Genomic DNA, 18,741 nt, shown 5'->3' with positions numbered 1-18,741 from the left:
AGCTATTCTTCCTGATGCTCTTCCTCCTCCCACCCCCAAACCTCTGACAGACCCCAGTATGTGTTGTTCCCTCCATTATATGTCCATGTGTTCTCATCCTATAGCTCCCACTCACAAGTGAGAACATGTGGTATTTGGTTTTCTGTTCTTGTATTAGTTTGCTAAGGATAAAGGCCTCCAGCTCCATCCATGTCCCTGCAAAGACATGATCTTGTTCCTTTTTATGGCTACATAGTATTATTCCATGATGTACATGTGCTGTATTTTCTTTATCCAGTCTATCATTGATGGGCATTTAGGTTGATTGCATGTCTTTGCTGTTGTGAGTAGTGCTGCAGTGAACATATGTGTGTATGTATTGTTACAACAGAACAATTTCTATTCCTTTGGGTATATTTCCAGTAAGGAGATTGCTGGGTTGAATGGTATTTCTGCCTCTAGGTTTTTGAGATACTACCCCACTGTCTTCCACAATGGTTGAACTAATTTACACTCCCAACCAACAATGTAGAAGCATTCTAGAGAAAGGTTCTTTTTTTTTTTTTTTTTTTTTTTTTTTTTTTTTTTGAGACAGTCTCACTCTGGAAACCACTGTCTCCTGGGTTCAAGTGATTCTCCTGCCTCAGCCTCCTGAGTGGCTGGGACTCCAGGCATGCTCAGCTAATTTGTGTTTTTAGTGGAGGTGAGGTTTCACTATGTTGGCCAGGCTGGTCACGAACTTCTGACCTCAAGTGATCACCCACCTGGGCCTCCCAAATGCTTGGATTATAGGCATGAGTCACTGTGCCTAGCCTAATTCCAGAGAAAGTTTCTAATGTGTATTATGCTATAGTCCCATAGTATGGGACTACTGCTATATAGTAATGTCCAGTTTTGCTGAAAACTCTGTAGTCATTACTATGTAGTAGGCACAGAATATTTGTTTAATGAGTGATTCCCTATTAAAGGGTCAAATCTGAAAGGTCAAGGTTAAGAACGATTCCCTTTTAGAGTTTTACAGATTAAAGGAAGTGAACACATTTTTTTAACTGAGGAAATGAGATTCATTGTCCAAAGCTTAAAAGGAAGGTTTTCTAATTTGAGTTTTTATTACATCTGATACTTAGCCTCTGAGACATGAGAAATAGCATGAGATTGTGGTAATCAAAATGACCATACCAGAAATCACCAGCAGAATGGTAAAAAACAGTAGATCTATAGGGAAGGTTGAACTTGATATTGATTCTTTCAAGATTAAAGATGAAGATGTCCAAATTTGAAGCAAGTCTTTTATTGAAACTGTACATAAAGGAAAATACACTGTATGATACTGTAATGGTGGATACATCTCATTATGCATTTGTCCGTAGAACGTACAACACCAAGAGTGAACCCTAAGATTAAAATAGAAACAAAAGCACCAAGAGTGAACCCTAAGATTAAAATAGAAACAAAAGCAATAGGCTGGGCTCAGTGGCTCACAACTGTAATCCCAGCACTTTGGGAGGCTGAGGTGGACGGATCACCTGAGGTCAGGAGTTTGAGACCAGCCTGGCCAACATTGTGAAATCCCCGTCTCTATTACGAATACAAAAACTAGCCAGGTGTGGTGGTACATGCCTGTAATCTCAGCTATTTGGGAGGCTGAGGAAGGAGAATTACTTGAATCCAGGAGGCAGAGGTTACAGTGAGCCGAGATCACAGCACTGCATTCTAGTTTGGGGGACAGAGTAAGACCCTGTCTCAAAAAAAACAAAACAAAACAAAAAAAAAAACAATAAGAAAAGCACATCAAAACCTGTACATAAAGTATATACTGTTGTCCGCATGCCATTGATCAGTTTTATAGATTAACAATGGTCGATCATTAAATATATTCCAGTATATCCTTGGTACCTTTCAGTTCTTGGGCTTTTTCCTTTGCTATTTGACTAGAAGCAAAATATAATCAAAGTAATTAGCATATTGCATAATAGTCCACATAGCTCCACTGCCAAATATACAGAGAACACCTCACTTTTTATAATATTGGAGGCTATCTGGTATAACCCTGAAGCCTTGAAAATTCCTTACAAATCTCTTAACATCTTTTGTTCTCCATCTGTGAAGTCAGCTAACACCAGAATTCCTGTCTTACGATTCCTGCCATAACATGTGCTGTCTTACCTCTGGAAAACTGAATTTTTACTCTTCCATGTCTAATTTGTAAATAATTCACCAAAAAGAACATTTCAAAATTTAGTTTAAAACAACTGTCAAAAATAACAAACGTTACTTCATAAACTTATTTTTAAAAAAAACATTTGGGACATTCATCTCCCATTTGGATGTAGTGGTTTTGACATAATCACTTCGGTTTTCTTAAGTAAATGTAAGTAGGCTATAAATATTTAACTTCAGGGCATAATAACTTTTGGGTCCTTACAGTATCAGCATTGAGCTGGTTTACAAAGCAGAACTAAAATTTGAAGACAGTTTCATTCTTTAGTCAACATAAAAATTGCTTTTATAAAAGTAACTGTAGGAAGAATATAATCCTTTTTCTTTTTTTTCTTAAAAAAAAAAATCAGTTCCAAATATCCATTTAATAACACTTCATATATAGAGGTTTCTGTGAGATCACTTCTTCAGGATGCTCAAAGTGTAAAAAGCTGTGAACATAGTATTAAGTGGGTGTTTGGAATGAAAGGGGAGTGGAAAGAGATGAGATATAACTGTTATCTAAAATAATGCATAGTCATGGTTGCTGCTTAACACTGTCTCTTGGTGGCCAGGTACATGAAGACTTGTTTCAGATTCTTGAATATTAGTCTTAACTGAAGGAAAACAAGACAAGGCAAGTAAACTTTGCAAATAATTAAAAAAACAAAATAACTGATTTAAGAAAGCACTACAGCTTTCTTGTTGAGAGGTGTTAATAGATTTAGTCACATATTCTGGGATGGCTGTCATAAACCATGCAATGTGTTTCTATAAATCAGATGACTCTTTTTTTTTTTGAGATGGAATCTCACTTACTGTCACCCAGGCAGGAATGCAGTGGTGCAATCTCGGCTCCCTATAACCTCCACCTCCTGGGTTCAGGCATTCTCCTGCTTCAGCCTTGTGAGTAGCTGGAATTACAGGTACACACCACCACACCCAGCCAATTTTTGTATTTTTAGTAAACACAGGGTTTCACCATGTTGGCCAGGCAGGTCGCAAACTCCTGGCCTCAAGTAATCCACCTGCTTCAGCCTCCCAAAGTGCTAGGATTACCACAGGCTTGAGCCACTGTGCTTGGCCGGCATTTTTCTAACACACTTCTGTTAAATACTTCCTTCAAGAACAGTATCTTTGTCATAGGGCATGCTACATTTTTTAAAAACAAGTTTACCTACCAAGGATGGCATTCAAATATACTGGTAATTACAAAACAGCAATAATAAAATACAAAATATTGAACTTAAATGGTTTCCCTGAGTTAAATATAATAAAATCAGAGAATTTATTTTCTTAAGTAGTATTTAAAAGATTCCAGGCCAGACTCGGTGGCTCACACCTGTAATACCAGTATCTGCCCACCTTGGGCAGATACTGGAGTTTAGGAGTTCGAGACCAGTGTGGCCAACATAGTGAAACCCCGTCTGTACTAAAAATACAAAAGTTAGCCAGGCCTGGTGGTGCACGTCATAATCCCAGCTACTTGGGAGGCTGAGGCAGGAGAATGACTTGAACCCAGGGAGGTTGTGGTTGCAGTGAGCTGAGGTTGCTCCATTGCACTGCAGCCTGGGCAACAAGAGAGAAACACCATCTTCCCCACCTCCACCCCCCTCAAAAAAAAGAGATTCCCTTTTGCTGTATATTGCCCTCTTTTTGGTGGCTATGATGGTGGTCAGTTTATTTTGGTGTTTACTATTCACAGAGTTTATGAAAGTAAACAAATTTTTAAGCTTTATTTTTGTCTTATAATTAATTTAAATCTTATCGAATTCAGATCACAGAGTTAACAATGTACAAGTTTTCTTACTTTCTAATACCTAGATTGGAGGCTGAAATAAGGGTTTGTCGGCTGTTTAAAGCAGAAAGACCTTAGTAGGAGCATAGAGAAAATTCAGCTTGATAAAGATACCAATTTTATTTTCATTTATCACATTGCCTGCTCTAATTTGTTCCCTTAAAATATTTATAACCTTTGTTACAGTGTGATCACTCTAATCTAGTCTAAAGTTTATTCAGTTGAGGTTGATATATGTTGAGGGGTGTGTGTACGTATATACATATTTGTATATGCATACAACATTTGAATGTGCTTTTTTTTCCTGTATGGTTTCAGTGAAGGTGTGCTGTATGTAACATCAATAGACTGTTATTAGCATTAGAAACCTGGACCTTTGCCAGGTTTCCAGTGTTGATTACATACATCTCGGCTCTGACAGGTTGGACATGTGGTTAAAAATAAATGACAAGTATTTTAAGGTTAACAACCCACCCCTTCTCCCCACCTCCCAAAAAAAAAGTGCAGGAAAAAAAGTAGAGGAAAACAGTAGACAGTGCAACATAGTTACTGATTCTTGGAAAGCTGAAGTCTATGGTGTAGCACCTGATATAACACTTTAGAAAATTAAAACATTTCAAGGGTATAAGAATGTATTAGCAAGGCTTTGGCCAGGCATGGTGGCTTACACCTGTAATACCAGCACTTTCAGAAGCCAAGGCAGACAGAACACGAGGTCAGGAGATGGACACTATCCTGGCTTACAATTATGTATCACATGTAGGTACTTCTAGATATATTTATGCAGAGTATTTTTAGTAACAAATCTGACTGTGACAACAAAATAGTCATTTAGTTTTAAAATCATGTGCCCAAATATGTGTTTTGCTATGGTTACCCTGGAAACTTTGGAGTTCTGCCATGTGATTTCCCTGAATCCCTGGAATTTTTGATTGATGAAAGTTCAGGAGGAGTTGCCCACTTGCTAGTGTGCAGGGGACTGTGTTTTTCTTATTTCTAGTTGAGGTCATTCTAATTTTTTTTAATCATAGCATGTATTTCATTAGTTATGAATGTATTATTTCTTCTCTAGAGTCAAAATTGTCCTAGATTTAGGAGTTTAAAAAGTTTACTAGGTTGTGGGGATGATGGGTTTATTTTTTATAAACTTGAACTAGAATGTTGAAAATAATGAGGACTGGAGCACTTCCTAAAAGCCAAAATATTTTAAGGAGAAAGTTCTTTCCTTTTGCTTAATGATTAAGAAAAAAAAAAATGGGGGGGGGGGGGCGGTAACATGGACTTGCTTTCTATTATGAGCTTTCATTTGTAATTTGATGAAGATTTGTGTTAACTTGCTGTAGATAGATAGGTAAGAAAACAGTGGTGCCAGAATTTGTCCCTGGTTAAATATAGATCTGTGCAGGTCTTGAGTAGATTAATTTAAATGCTACTTAATCAGTAAATGTTCTTTATTATACTGAGAACCTCCAACCTTCTTTCCAGCTTTATTTTACTACACACTTCGCGTCATCTGACTTACATGTTTTACTTGTTTACTTGCTCTCCCTTGCCTCCATACACCGGAATGTAAGCTACATAAAAGCAGAGGTTTTTTTAGTTTTTATTTTGTTCATTGCTTTATTCCCAGTAGCTATTATCATTTATCTTTTTTCCTTGCTTTCTATACGCAGTATTGTATCAGCCACTAACTCACTCATTTCTGTTCAGGGTTATAGTTCAAGACTTTTTGCTCATACCATTTTTATCAAAAAAGTTCTTCCCAAACTATCAATACTGTATTCATCCTGATGCCTCTTTGGAATTCTCCCATTCTCCTGACTATTGCTGAGGTAGTCTCTTTTAAATGTCATGGAAGCACACATTTGACACTTTGCTGAGACTTTCAATAACTACTTCTGTTTTTACTGTGGAAAAGGGTATGAAAGTGTTACAGCGCTTTACTGTTGGGAAACCTAATCAGATAAATTTCTTGAGGTAACATGGAAAGGAAAAACTTCTTTAGAGGTTAAGCAAAGGGACTATAATTAACCTGTTTAATAACCGTAACAACAGTTACGACCAGAGCAACATAATAGATGAGAGACAATGTTCACTATGTGAAAGAGAGAATCTTCATTGGGTAATAGTCTGGTCTTGTAGCTTTTTAAAAAAATACTGCTAATAATCTCAGGTTGTATTACAGTCTCATGATTATACAAATGGATGGGAATATCTCTGTATTTGCCCAGGATCAAGAGACTAGGAGACCTCTTATTCAATGTGTTGTTCTTTGCTATGTGTATTAGTATATAGCAAAAGGAAATACTTCCGTTACCATAAATGTTATTTTATTATTATGTGGCCTGTGTGATTATATGTATATGCTTTTTTTTCTTTTTCTTTTTTTTTTTTTTTTGAGACGACGTTTCACTGTTGGTGACCAGGCTGAAGTGCAGTGGCACAATCTCACCTCATTGCAACCTCCACCTCCCGGGTTCAATCGATTCTCCTGCCTCAGCCTCCCGAGTAGCTGGGATTACAGGCACGTGCCACCATGTCCACCTAATTTTGTATTTTTAGTAGAGACAGGGTGTCTCCAGTTTGGTCAGGCTGGTCTTGAACTTTCGACCTCAGGTGATCCGCCTGCCTCAGCCTCTCAGAGTCCTGGGATTACAGGTATGAGCCACCGTGCATGGCCTATGCATAGTTTTTATGGTCTCTGTTCCTAGGATCAGAGGATTTAAATTTGGAAGACCTTTTTTTTAAATTTATCCCTCTTGTTTTATAGATGAGAAACTGAAACACAGAAAGTTTAGTTTTTCCAACAACCACTGGAGACAATGCCAGTTGGTGACAAATCCAGCTTGTCATTAAGTATTGGTCTGTGTTTTCCACCTACTTAGAACAAATCTTAATGAGTAATACTATAGAATCACTTGGGTTTTTACCTTGTATTTAAAAAGGTAGAATTCTGGAGACCATTATAGCAAAATGATGTGTGTCTGTGAATTGGTTAAAAAATTGTTTCTTTTAGACATAGCAGTATTTCAAAATTTGTTACATAAGCTCATAGTTTCTAATGTTACTATGTTAATTTTAAATCATAAAACCCCCCAAATCTTAAACCTTAATGCCAAATAAATTTTTAAAACAGAATCATTGAAAGAACAAGAATTACAAAATTATCAAGCCAATAGTATATTTTAAGTGATTTTACTATACATTCTGTTTCTAATGTTCCAGGCCTGATGTTCATGTAACATTCTGAGTTCATATGTATCTGATCTTATTTTATAGCATTATTCAGTCGTAGTTATTTTTTTGCATTTGTTTAGTAAGTTAAGAATCTCTTCATACAACTTGGGAACCTGTGTATTTGTCTGGATATGGCACTGTTGGCTGATACTCGGTTAATAGGAAAATTAAAATTTTTACACATGATTCTGTACCATCTCTTCTCCCTACACCTGAGGGCATAAACAAAAAGAGCAAAAACTTTCAAAGTCCAAAATCTCGCCAGCACTTTGAGAAAAGGCCTACTTTTTCTGATCAAAGACTGTATTTGTATGGTTGCCCAAGTGGTTAGTATCTACTTAAGATAAAAGTTATAAAAATTAAGAAGGCTATCCTCTACCCTAAAAAGGATTGGTAGGCTACTCAAATGAAATGATCATAAAACACTAGTTATTCAAGTGGGGCTCCTGTGCATTGGAAATATCACACTTTGTTTTAAAAATAAGTAATTTATCCAGGTATGGAGGGAAGAGGATGAAAAGCACTTTGAATATATCTTTCTAACTAAAATTTACTTGTATTTGCTAATGGCTTTGTTCCTTTATTGTAATATAGTAATACTTTATTTTCCAAAACAAAAAATTGTAGTGGCATTGTGTACCTTAAATGTCAAAAAAAATGAATAAATAAGTAGTCTCAATGTGTTGTAGATAAAAATAAAATAAATGATTGATCTCTGCATTAGATTGTGTTTAATTAAACGGTAAAGTAAAACTACACATATCAGATGACAGCATAGCTTTAAAAATGAGGCTTGGAATAAAGTCTTTCAAAAATGGTTGTGTGTACTCTGTCTACAAAGGAGGTATTATTTTACATTTGTATTTATCTTCATTCTAGATAAAATGATGGTTTAGGGGAGAAAAGGGAGAAAAAATTGTGAGTGTCTGCTTTTTTGTGTGTGTGTGAGACAGAGTCTTGCTCTGTCACCCAGGCTGGAGTGTAATGGTGCAATCTCAGCTCACTACAACCTCCACCTCCTGGGTTCAAGCAATTCTCCTACCTCAGCCTCTCAAGTAGCTGGGGAGGTGCCTGCCAGCATACCCAGCTGATTTTTTGTATTTTTAATAGTCAGGGTTTCACCATGTTGGCCAGGTTGGTCTCGAACTCCTGACTTCAAGTGATCCACCTGGTTCGGCCTCCCAAAGTGTTGGGATTATAGGCGTAAGCCACCATGCCTAGCTGTGAATGTCTACTCATTACTTTGACCTCAGTACTGTCATTGAGTGTATTCATTTGTTTATTTTGTTGTTACTGAAATTATATGCCATTTTCTTCAAGACCAAAAGTATGAATAACTTACAGGTAAAATTTTGTTGTTGTTTGTTACATTTGTTGTCTTTTTTTTTTTTTTTTTTTTTGAGATGGAGTCTAGCTCCGTTGCCCAGGCTGATGCACGATCTCAGCTCACTGCAACCTGCCTTAACCTACCCAGGAGCTGGGATTGCAGGCACCCGCCACCATGCCCAGCTAATTTTTGAATTTTTAGTAGAGACAGGGTTTCACTGTGTTGGCCACGCTGGTCTCAAAGTTCTAACTTCAAGTGATCCTCCTGCCTTACCTCCCAAAGTGCTGGGATTATGAGTGTTAGCCACCACGCCTGGCCTGATGTCCTTCTTAAATTTTTAGTTTAAAAGACCACAGGTTGCAAATATATAACTCAGTGAATTAATCACCAGTGATAACCACAGTTATTTGATAACTTTTTTAAGTTATTTTTTATAATTTAGAAATACAGGGTAAACAATTTAGACAAAATTTGAACAAAAATGGAAATCACATATAAAAAGGATCTGGGATTTTAAAAACTTTGTATATACTTCAAAATCATGATTAAAGTATAGTTTTGGTTCATATTTTGAAATTTTATACATGTCAGAAGTTTTAATTGTACAAGTAATCTTGAATCCATGCTCATGGGAAGAAAGAAACTTAGTCAATACTAAAATACTAAAATATGTAAAGAGTTAAAGGTGAAAGTCATTCTGTACAGTCCTACAAAATTGTATTTATCTCTTCATAGCTACTGCTTATAATTTAGTGTTTAATCTTGCATACCTTTTGCATGCATAAACCTTTACAATTTGTTTTACTTTTTAAAAAATATAAATGTGGTTCTATTTTACAATATCTTAATGTTCTTTTCATTGTTACAATTTTGTAATGGTTCTGTTAATGATGGATAATTGTTTTCAAACTATATTCATTTCTACAGAGATATTTTTGTTTCCATTTTTTAAACTGTTACTTGTAAAACACTTTCTTTTTATAGAACCTTATGAGAGATAGCAAGATGTATAAGTATGTAATACATTGTGATGGAGCATAATGATCACAAGGATTAGTGACAGTTTTGATGATCAATTGCAGTTATAAAATAAATGAAATATATTCTGGAAAAGTCGTGAGCTTTTTGTGTTATTTGTGGAATCACTAAAGGTAGTCCCTCACTATTAACGAATTTGTTTTGACAGATAATATGTAAGGCACTGAATTATAACAGGCATTAGAAACATTGCCTATTTTCCTTAATCCTTTAGACAGGATTGCTTCCCCAGTTTTCAAAGATTTCTCTACCCTCTATTTACAATAACTACTGCTGGTAGGAACTGCTCTCCACTCTACTTTTGCTGCCATCCACGGTTAGATTACCCAACAGATACACTGTTTAGCAAAGCAGAGTCCAAAAAGTAAGAGCAGTTTTTATCTTACCCAGAATTTTACAATTAAAAAATTTTTAATTATTTCTCTGTGTGTGTATGTATGTATGTATGTGTGTGTACAGTATAGTGTTGCATGCCGTACACGGAGTGAGGCATCAGAGTGCCTTAACTTTTTCATTGTTTGGCACCTCTAATTTGGCTCTGTGACCATTTATTCCACCTTTCTACCTTGAAATTCCACAAATTGGGCTCTTTTTTTTTTTTTTTTTTTTTTTTTGAGACGGAGTTTCTCTCTTGTTACCCAGGCTGGAGTGCAATGGCGCAATCTCCGCTCACCGCAACCTTCACCTCTTGGGTTCAGGCAGTTCTCCTGCCTCAGCTTCCTGAGTAGCTGGGATTACAAGCACGCACCTCCATGCCCAGCTAATTTTTTGTATTTTTAGTAGAGACAGGGCTTCACCATGTTGACCAGGATGGTCTCGATCTCTTGACCTCGTGATCCACCCACCTTGGCCTCCCAAAGTGCTGGGATTACAGGCTTGAGCCACCGCACCCGGCCCTGGGCTCTTGAATTACCGGGCATGGTGCCATGCACCTGTATTCTCAGTTGCTCTAGAGGCTGAGGTGGGATAATTGCTTGAGCCCAGGAGTTCGAGATTGAGATGAACTGTGACCACACTGCTGTACTCCAGTCTGGACAACAGAGCGAAACCTCATTTCTAAAAATTCTTGGGCTTGAAATGAGCTGATTTTGTCCTACCACAAGTAATTGCTTTTGAAAGTAGCTTACAGTTCCTTAGTTTCTTCCCTCTTATGGGGGAAAATACCCTTATAGGAGGTACCCTGAGACCAGTATCTAATAGACTTTGTCATCATTAGCTCACTTCCACACAGTGCCATCTCTCTGTACCTCAGTATAGTTTGGAAAAATTATAATTTTGCTGCCACTGCACCTCTCCTTCTTAGTAGGGAAGATTCATGTAAGAGAAGAATCCCTTCTTATTTCTAGACGAGGTAGTATCCCATTGGGAAGAAACAGCCAAGGAGAAAGGTTTTTTTCTCTTTTGAAGGGACTAGAACTTTTATAGCTCAGCAAATTTGAACAAGTTTGACACTAATTCAGCTACATTATATTTTAACTAGGATTCTGAGTACATTTGCTAATCTAACCACCACATATACCTATTTATAACTTGAAATTTGCCTTTAAAGTCACAAAAGCACAAAGCACTGTGGTGCTTGTAACACTCTTTCATATTATTATAGGTAACTAAATGACCATGGAATCTGGAGCCGAGAACCAGCAGAGTGGAGATGCAGCTGTAACAGAAGCTGAAAACCAACAAATGACAGTTCAAGCCCAGCCACAGATTGCCACATTAGCCCAGGTATTAAATACATGGAGGGATACCAGGTTGTGTCTCGTCCTAGAGGAATATGTTTCCAAGAGAATTTAGTTGTTATTGCGGAGATATACATAGAACAAGCAGAAATATTCGTGCAGTATCAAAATTCCTATTTACTTATTAGCATATGTTTAGAAATGATAATATGAATTCAATAACAACAGTAAAATGTATTAAACAATAATACAGTATTTTTAGTGAAATGATCCAAAAATAGTCACATTTTAAACTTACAGGTAAATTGATGCTTTCAAATAAGGGAAGAAAACCTTGGCTATGTATGACAACTGCTTTTTTTTTTTTAATGACACAGATTTATTTTTCAACAATGTAGATGTAGATAATATGAAAGCCTGTTTATATACCTAAACTAAAAAGTAGGATAAGCAAATAAGTTGACATGTAAGGAAATTTTAAGGATGAGAGTAGTTTTTGGGTTTTTGTATATTTTAAATATAATTCCTGATTCTTTCATTTAATCTTTGTTCTTAACATCCTATCTTTAAGAATATTTTCTCTCATTCTTAAGATGTTGTTCGCGTGTATTTTCATCAAATATTTTATTAACAGCTGTTTACATAGATATGAATGAGAAAGGTGATTAATTAAAAAAACAAATTGCATATACAAACCTGGTGGGTAATAGTGTGATACCGCGTCTTTCAGATTAATGTTCCCAGAAGAATATAATCCTTGCAGAAGCTCTGATACATGTAGCTTCAGTTTCTCTAAGAGTTTAAAAGTTCCTAGAGAAGTCACCTAGCAAGAATGAATCATGGGAAATAGAGGGCTCACCACACTTAGAGTGTCTGGCTGAGATAAAGTGTGAGCCAGATACTGGATTTCCAGCAAGAATATAGTCAGAAAGAGTGGGCTACTCTGTGTTTTCTCCTAAGGACACTAGGGTTTACCTTCAGCCTTCAGGAATAAGACAAAGCCAAATACATTTAATGTACTCATATGAGGCAGGCTGCAGGAATGAAGGGGAGAGAGCCAGAACTTCCATCAATACAGAGTCAAGGTAAGAGAGCACAGATAAGAATCTGGACTCCTCTGTGCATTTTGCCCTCTAGTAAGAAGAAGATACAATGCTAGGCCAGGCACCATGGTTCACGTCTGTAATTCCAACACTTTGGGAGGCTGATACAGGTGAATCACTTTAGGTCAGGAGTTCAAGACCAGCCTGGCCAACATAGTGAAACCCCATCTCTACTAAAAATGCAAAAATTAACCAGACGTGGTAGCATACACCTGTAAATACAGCTACCTTGGGAGGCCGAGGTGGGAGAATCACTTGAGCCTGAGAGGCAGAGGTTGCAGTGAGCAAATATTGTGCCACTGCATTCCAGCCTGGGTGACAAAGCAAGACTCCATCTCAAAAAAAAAAAAAAAAAAAAAAAGATGATGATGATACAATGCCAGCAGGTGTCTTTATGATAATAGTCCTTACTATATCTATCTGGGGAGTCACACTATTTTGTCTGGTATGGTTGTCCCCAGAGTCAGTTGTATTGCCTTAACTTGGGAATTCCTTTCACCCTACTTCCTTTTTCCCATAGTTCGGGTTCTTGATGTGGTAAAGCATGTTTTTCAATGGTTTCGTGAGAAAGAAGGGCTGGCTGAGTAAAGACAGCATGTTATAAAAATTGAATGTACATATGTGCCTTAAAAAATATCTAGAAGATCTACAGCAGAAATATTAAAAGTGATTAGCTGTGGGTGCTGGTGATATAAAGTATTTTGTTTTATTTTTCTATATCTGTATTTTATAAATTTATAATGAGAGGAGCCATTATATACAATTATTAGTATAGAAAAGGGATTATTCATTGAGTTAGCGTGGTATGTTTTCCATAGAGAAGACTCAGAATAGAGAACATAGTAATTGCTTCAAATATTAGAAGAGCATTTATATGGAATTGAGATGAGATACTTTGAATAAGATTATGGTTCTCAAACTTCAGTGTAGGGGAAAGTATCATTGGGTTCCTGTTAGATTTGACTTTATAGAGTATCCTGTGTGACTCTAATGAAGCTATTCCCTGGACTACATTTTGAGAATCAAATAAAACTAAGCCAGACTCTTAGTGGCCAGAGAGAAAGTGATTAATAAGGAAGGACTTTCTTACTATCCAAAGTTGAAAGCTCCTAGTTGTAACCTATATGCCAAAGACTCTGTCTTTATAGAGATCTTTCCCCTAGGATTCACAGTCAAATATTTCACTCCCTGCGAAAATAAATATCTCAAAAATAAAATAAAATAAAATAAATATCTCTATAAATTCAGATGTCAGATTAGTTTCATCATCTTCCATTACAGCCCCAGTCACCCAAAAGCTTGTCCTTACTTCTTGCATTCTCTTTTTCAATTAAGGACATAGTCTACCACTTCTCTCTCAGACATGAAATGTGGGTCATCTGCAATTCCTCTCTCACATTTTAACCATTCATAAAGCCTTTTCTGGACTGCTTCCAAATTTTCATAAAATCACTTTCCTCATTCTCATTTCTTCTACTAACTGCCCTACTTTTGGCCTTCATCGTCTTAACTACTGCATAGGCTTTCTTTCTTGGTCTCCCCACCACCAGTTTTTCCCCCTGAAATATATGTCTTTCACACTGCCACTAGTGATCTATCTAAATGGAAACATCACGATGGTATTCGATAGTTCAAAATTCTTTCAGTGGCTTCTCCAATACCTTCCAGATAAAATGCAGTTTCTTTGATGTGACATAATACAGGCTTTTTATGACTAACATCTAGCACCACCTGCCTCTGTTATTTTCATTCTCCCAACTTCATACATCATACAGTAACACACTTATGTGCTCTAGTGGTGCTGAGCTGCTGGTATCCCTCTCTACCACGTGTGCTATTTCTCTTTGTTTTTGCCACTGCTCCACTCTCTACTTAAAATTCTATGCCTCTTTCCTGTAAGTAATAGCAAGTTTTAACTTTTTTTCTTTTGTTTTAAATTCACATTCTTTCCTGGTAGCCTCCCCTTCTCTTAGGTTGGGTAGAGTAATTCTCAGTGTGTCTGTTTTTCTTTTACTGCACTGAATTGTGTTTATTTGTGTCTCTTCCCCATTCCTTCACATACATACCCCCAATAATTTATTTGAAGTCAAGAGGCCATTGTCTTTCTCACTTTTGTAGTTTCAGTTCTAACATTATTCCTGGAACATAGGTTCCCAATAACTGTTTCCTGAATGAGTAAATGAAATTCCTATCCCTGAATGTGTTCAAGCATAGAAGCAGTAACTACAATGTGATAGACATGTATGATTTAAGGACCCTTTTAACCTGGATACTGACTCATTAAAACTGCTTTAGTTTTAGAGTTAGTAGGTCATGTTTGCTCATGCTTGAGAGCAGTTAGATTTTAGAACATGGCTTATTTAACATGATGTTCTGAAGAATTTTATGTTTCTTCAAGGATAGTATATTTGTTAACCTTGGGTGAACACTTAATCTCTTTGAGCAGTTATTTCTGTTTTTAAAATGGAGATCCTTATCACCCAGTCTTCAGTTTCTTCAAAGAGCAAAATCAGAAATTAGAAATGAAAGCAGGTGGGAAAATGTAAAGCACCATACAAATAAAGTGATAACTCGTGTTCAGAGAGTCTGTGTTACATATTTGATATAACATTAAAATAGTTTTTGTATTTTGTCACTTGGGAAGAGCTGAAAACTGTAGGGGTATAGTTTTTGGCCTTTTTAATAGTGCTTTCCTTAAAGAATATTAAATTTAGTCATTACTTTCGTATTGGTGAAATACATATCTACCAGAAGGTCACATTTTTCCTTCTAATCAGTTATTTCATATTGAGCACAAGTACTGCCAAAGAGTATCTGTGATGATAATTCTTTTCTATGTTCAACACCATAGGTATCTATGCCAGCAGCTCATGCAACATCATCTGCTCCTACCGTAACTCTAGTACAGCTGCCTAATGGGCAGACAGTTCAAGTCCATGGAGTTATTCAGACGGCCCAGCCATCAGTTATTCAGTCTCCACAAGTCCAGACAGTTCAGGTATGTGTATAAAAAGTTCTGGATCTATTTTAATAACTATTGTTTATAGCCATATCTCTCTCCTTTCACTAGTTATGAAAATAAGGACACATCTAGTTCAGAGTTTATTTTATTCACAGTAAAGGAATATGCTACATCTGTATAGTCACCTTATGTATAGGAACATATGTACAAAAGAGCAAACATAAGAAAATGATTTCTTAAGCTGCAGAAGAAAAAGAATTGATTGGGAAAAATAATGAAGTACATGAGATAACATGGAAGTGTTTGGGAGAAACTGTAGGACTAAAGTACCTCAATTAAGGAAAATTGAGATGTAAAAATAACAACTAATTTTCTAAATCTACAACTGGAGAAAAATAAACCCTTGATCAAAATTTCATAACTTTACCTAAGATATTATTTCAACTTGGAAATTACATAAAGCATTTGTAAAATCAGCTATGCTTAGGATTTTCAGTTACAGTATATACTTTGAAATAATAATATATTCAGAGGGTACATCTTAAGGGTCAGGAATTATACTATGCATGTTATCTTATTATTTGGAGAGAAGAGATCTCTCCTTTGGGTTTGATCTACAGGTAATAAAGGCACTGTAGACCTTTGAAGGTGGCTACTCTATTTAACTGTAGGGAAACAAGAGCAGTATAGATATTTGCAATTGAGCTTATTGAAAAAAAAAAAAGACTTGAACGTTCATTCAAGTAGGCCATAACCCCAGCCTCCCATTTCATATTTTTTGCTTCACAGTCTTCCTGTAAGGACTTAAAAAGACTTTTCTCCGGAACACAGGTGAGTCCTAGGTCCTAGATTTGGAGAGAACTATTATTAGAAAGGAAGGTGAGAAAATATTCTTTATGTCTTTGTCCTTTTCCTCTATAAACATGGAATTTCAAGACTTGAACAAAAACTTTGGAGATCTTCTGGGTCTAGGCCATACTTGTTACCTGCCCAGCCCTTAGTCTGTTGCTTAATTCTGTATAACATTTCTCCCCTCTTCCCAATGGTAATCTAGCATTACTTGAACACTTTCAGAGAAAGGAAGCTCAATCTCCTGAGGTAACCTGTTTATAATTAGGAGTGATTGCTAAAATATTCTTCTCTGTAGTGATCCAAAATATATCTTTCTAAAACTTTTACCTAGTGATCCCGGGTAAACACAGGTTCTATTCTCGGAAACTAGATTAGCAAGTCTAATTCCTGTTCTATTGGACTGCTTCCTCTTCCCCATCCCCCACACCCTTCCTATTTTTAAGAAAATTTCCAGACTAAACAAACTATTTTTCTTTTGCCATTTATTAGATGGTATAACTTTTATTCCTCTTCACCATCCTGGTTGTTTTCTTCTGGGTGAAAGCTGTTATGTTTTCTTTACATATGGTAACTAGAACTGATTAATATTTGTAGAGGGGAGAAGTGCTTTTTGTCCTGGAAGCATTCTATTAATGTCCTCAGTAGATTTTGTCAGCCATTTTATACTATTGAGTCATCAAACTGCTATTACCTACCTCTACTTCATTCTGTCTTTGTGCTTTTGGTTCACTTTGACACTTAAGTGGGAGTGTGGGGGAGGAGAAGTAATGTTTTTGTGTGAAATCATCAAGTTGTATGAATTTCCGTAAGACACTGGGAATGGAATTTGTTAACAAGTGAAAGATAGTGTTGTGCATGTAAAGATCTAAGAACTTGATATTTCTATGAAATCACAATGACTGAGCAATAGTCCTTTGCATTAGTTTTTATTCCATTGAGTGCTGCCTTACCATTCTCCATACTGTGCCATTACTAATTCCCTACCCGTATTCTCCTCTTGATAATAGTTTAAAAAGTTGATCTGCTAGTGAGGAGACCTAGATTCCAGACTCAGTTTGGACATTAGTAAGTCAGATGACCATGGACACATCTGCCTTTCTCTTTTTGACCTTGGGCACATCTACCTTTCTCTTTTTCACTTGTAGAAGACCTTTCTATAAAGAACACAAAAATTAGGTTATAGCTACAAAATTTGCTAAGATTACTGTTCTTAATTATAGTATGTGATATTGTTGATTGTGTTCTTGATTTTAATCTGGGACAACATAATTTGGACATGGAGATTTTATGGCCATTAACTACAGAATTATGTATTTTTTTTTATTTGTTTGTATTCATCTTTAAGGAACACATTTTTCCTTTAAGGTCTGTTAATGTGAGCTGCACTTCTAATTTAAAGTGTGTATTTATAAAAGAAATGTTGGACTTCTTGAATCCTGGATTCTACAAATAGAGATACAAATTTTTTTTTATTTAAAGGGTCTAAACTGTGAATGTCTATTTTAATGGTTATCTTAGCCAGTTAATAGTGATTAGTGTTGATAACTAGAAAGTAGTTTATATCAGAAGAGATGATCAAACAAGGAGAGGAATGGTCCTCCAAACTTCTAGATGGAAGATCTCAGTATTCCAGAATAAAGTTTCCAAAATATACAAGGTACATTTCTCTTGATATGAGAATAGATTGTTACTTTAGGTTGTCATTCATTCCTGCAACAAATGTTTATTGGTCACATGCTATGTGCCAGTCACTGTTCTAGTTGCTATAAAAGACAGCAGTGAGCAAATAATACTTCTCTATTATCAAGAAGATCATATTTTAATGAAAAGAGACAGACTATGAAGAAACAAAATGTGTTAGGTGAGAAGAAGTGTGAGAGAGATGAATAAAGCCAGGGGAAAGGGATGGAGAATGATGTGGAGGAAAGGGTGTTCTACTTTATGGAATGTGGTCAGGAAACAAAGCAGAGACCATAAGGCAATGAAGGAGGCTAAGGCATGCAGATCCAAAGGTTTGGAAGTGAGGGTATACTTGGGATATCAAGGAATAACAGAAGGGTATGGCTGGAATAGAGTAAGTGAGGAGGGAAGTGATTGGAGATGCAATTTACAATGTAAGTTTGTCTCCTTTAAAATCTCAAATCTGTATACTTTAAAAACCCTATAAATAGAACTTTCTAAACTGTTCAGAAGTCTTCTGGAGTTTCAGTAGGTGTTGGACTTACTCGTTAAAAATACAAAATTGTAACACCTTCCTATTAACATGTAATAAACTGACTTAGAGTCAGGGAGATGAAAATAAACTAGACAAATCTCATTGAACGCTTGCATAACTGGTAGATGAAAATGAAAATGATCATTTAGTAAGCACACCTAAAATGCACCTAGTTTTGTTATTTACATATCATGAGTTTTCTTTTTCAGTGCTAGCAATTGTTAAATCACATTTCAGAAAACCTAAGCTTAGAATCTGATTTCTAAATGACTGTTATAAAGTATTAAATGAGGCCAGGTTCCCGTGCCTCATGCCTGTAATCCTGGCACTTTGGGAGGCCGAGGCAGGTGGA

The 18,741-nt window shown here is 36.2% G+C and overlaps 1 protein-coding gene across 4 annotated transcripts in view; it reads left to right on the top strand.

Annotated features, from left to right (window-relative positions):
• CREB1 (cAMP responsive element binding protein 1) overlaps nucleotides 1-18,741 on the top strand; it is a 77,508-nt gene that overhangs the window by 16,807 nt on the left and 41,960 nt on the right. For 2 of the 4 annotated variants that reach the window (XR_012517630.1, XM_003925607.4), the window contains exons 2-4: nucleotides 11,182-11,303; nucleotides 15,212-15,358; nucleotides 16,112-16,153. Coding sequence is in view for 3 of the 4 variants with exons in the window: in XM_003925607.4 (XP_003925656.1) it covers nucleotides 11,190-11,303; nucleotides 15,212-15,358; nucleotides 16,112-16,153 (303 nt within the window). In the remaining variant the exon portion in view is untranslated. The remainder of the gene's footprint in view (nucleotides 1-11,181; nucleotides 11,304-15,211; nucleotides 15,359-16,111; nucleotides 16,154-18,741) is intronic. The other 2 variants (XM_010336396.3, XM_039469831.2) reach the window with 1 other exon arrangement.

The sequence above is a fragment of the Saimiri boliviensis genome, chromosome 5 (genome assembly GCF_048565385.1).
Source record: "Saimiri boliviensis isolate mSaiBol1 chromosome 5, mSaiBol1.pri, whole genome shotgun sequence".
Taxonomy (NCBI): Eukaryota; Metazoa; Chordata; class Mammalia; order Primates; family Cebidae; genus Saimiri; species Saimiri boliviensis.
The sequence above is the reverse complement of the archived record's forward strand: the minus strand, read 5'-3'. Positions and strand labels throughout refer to the sequence as shown.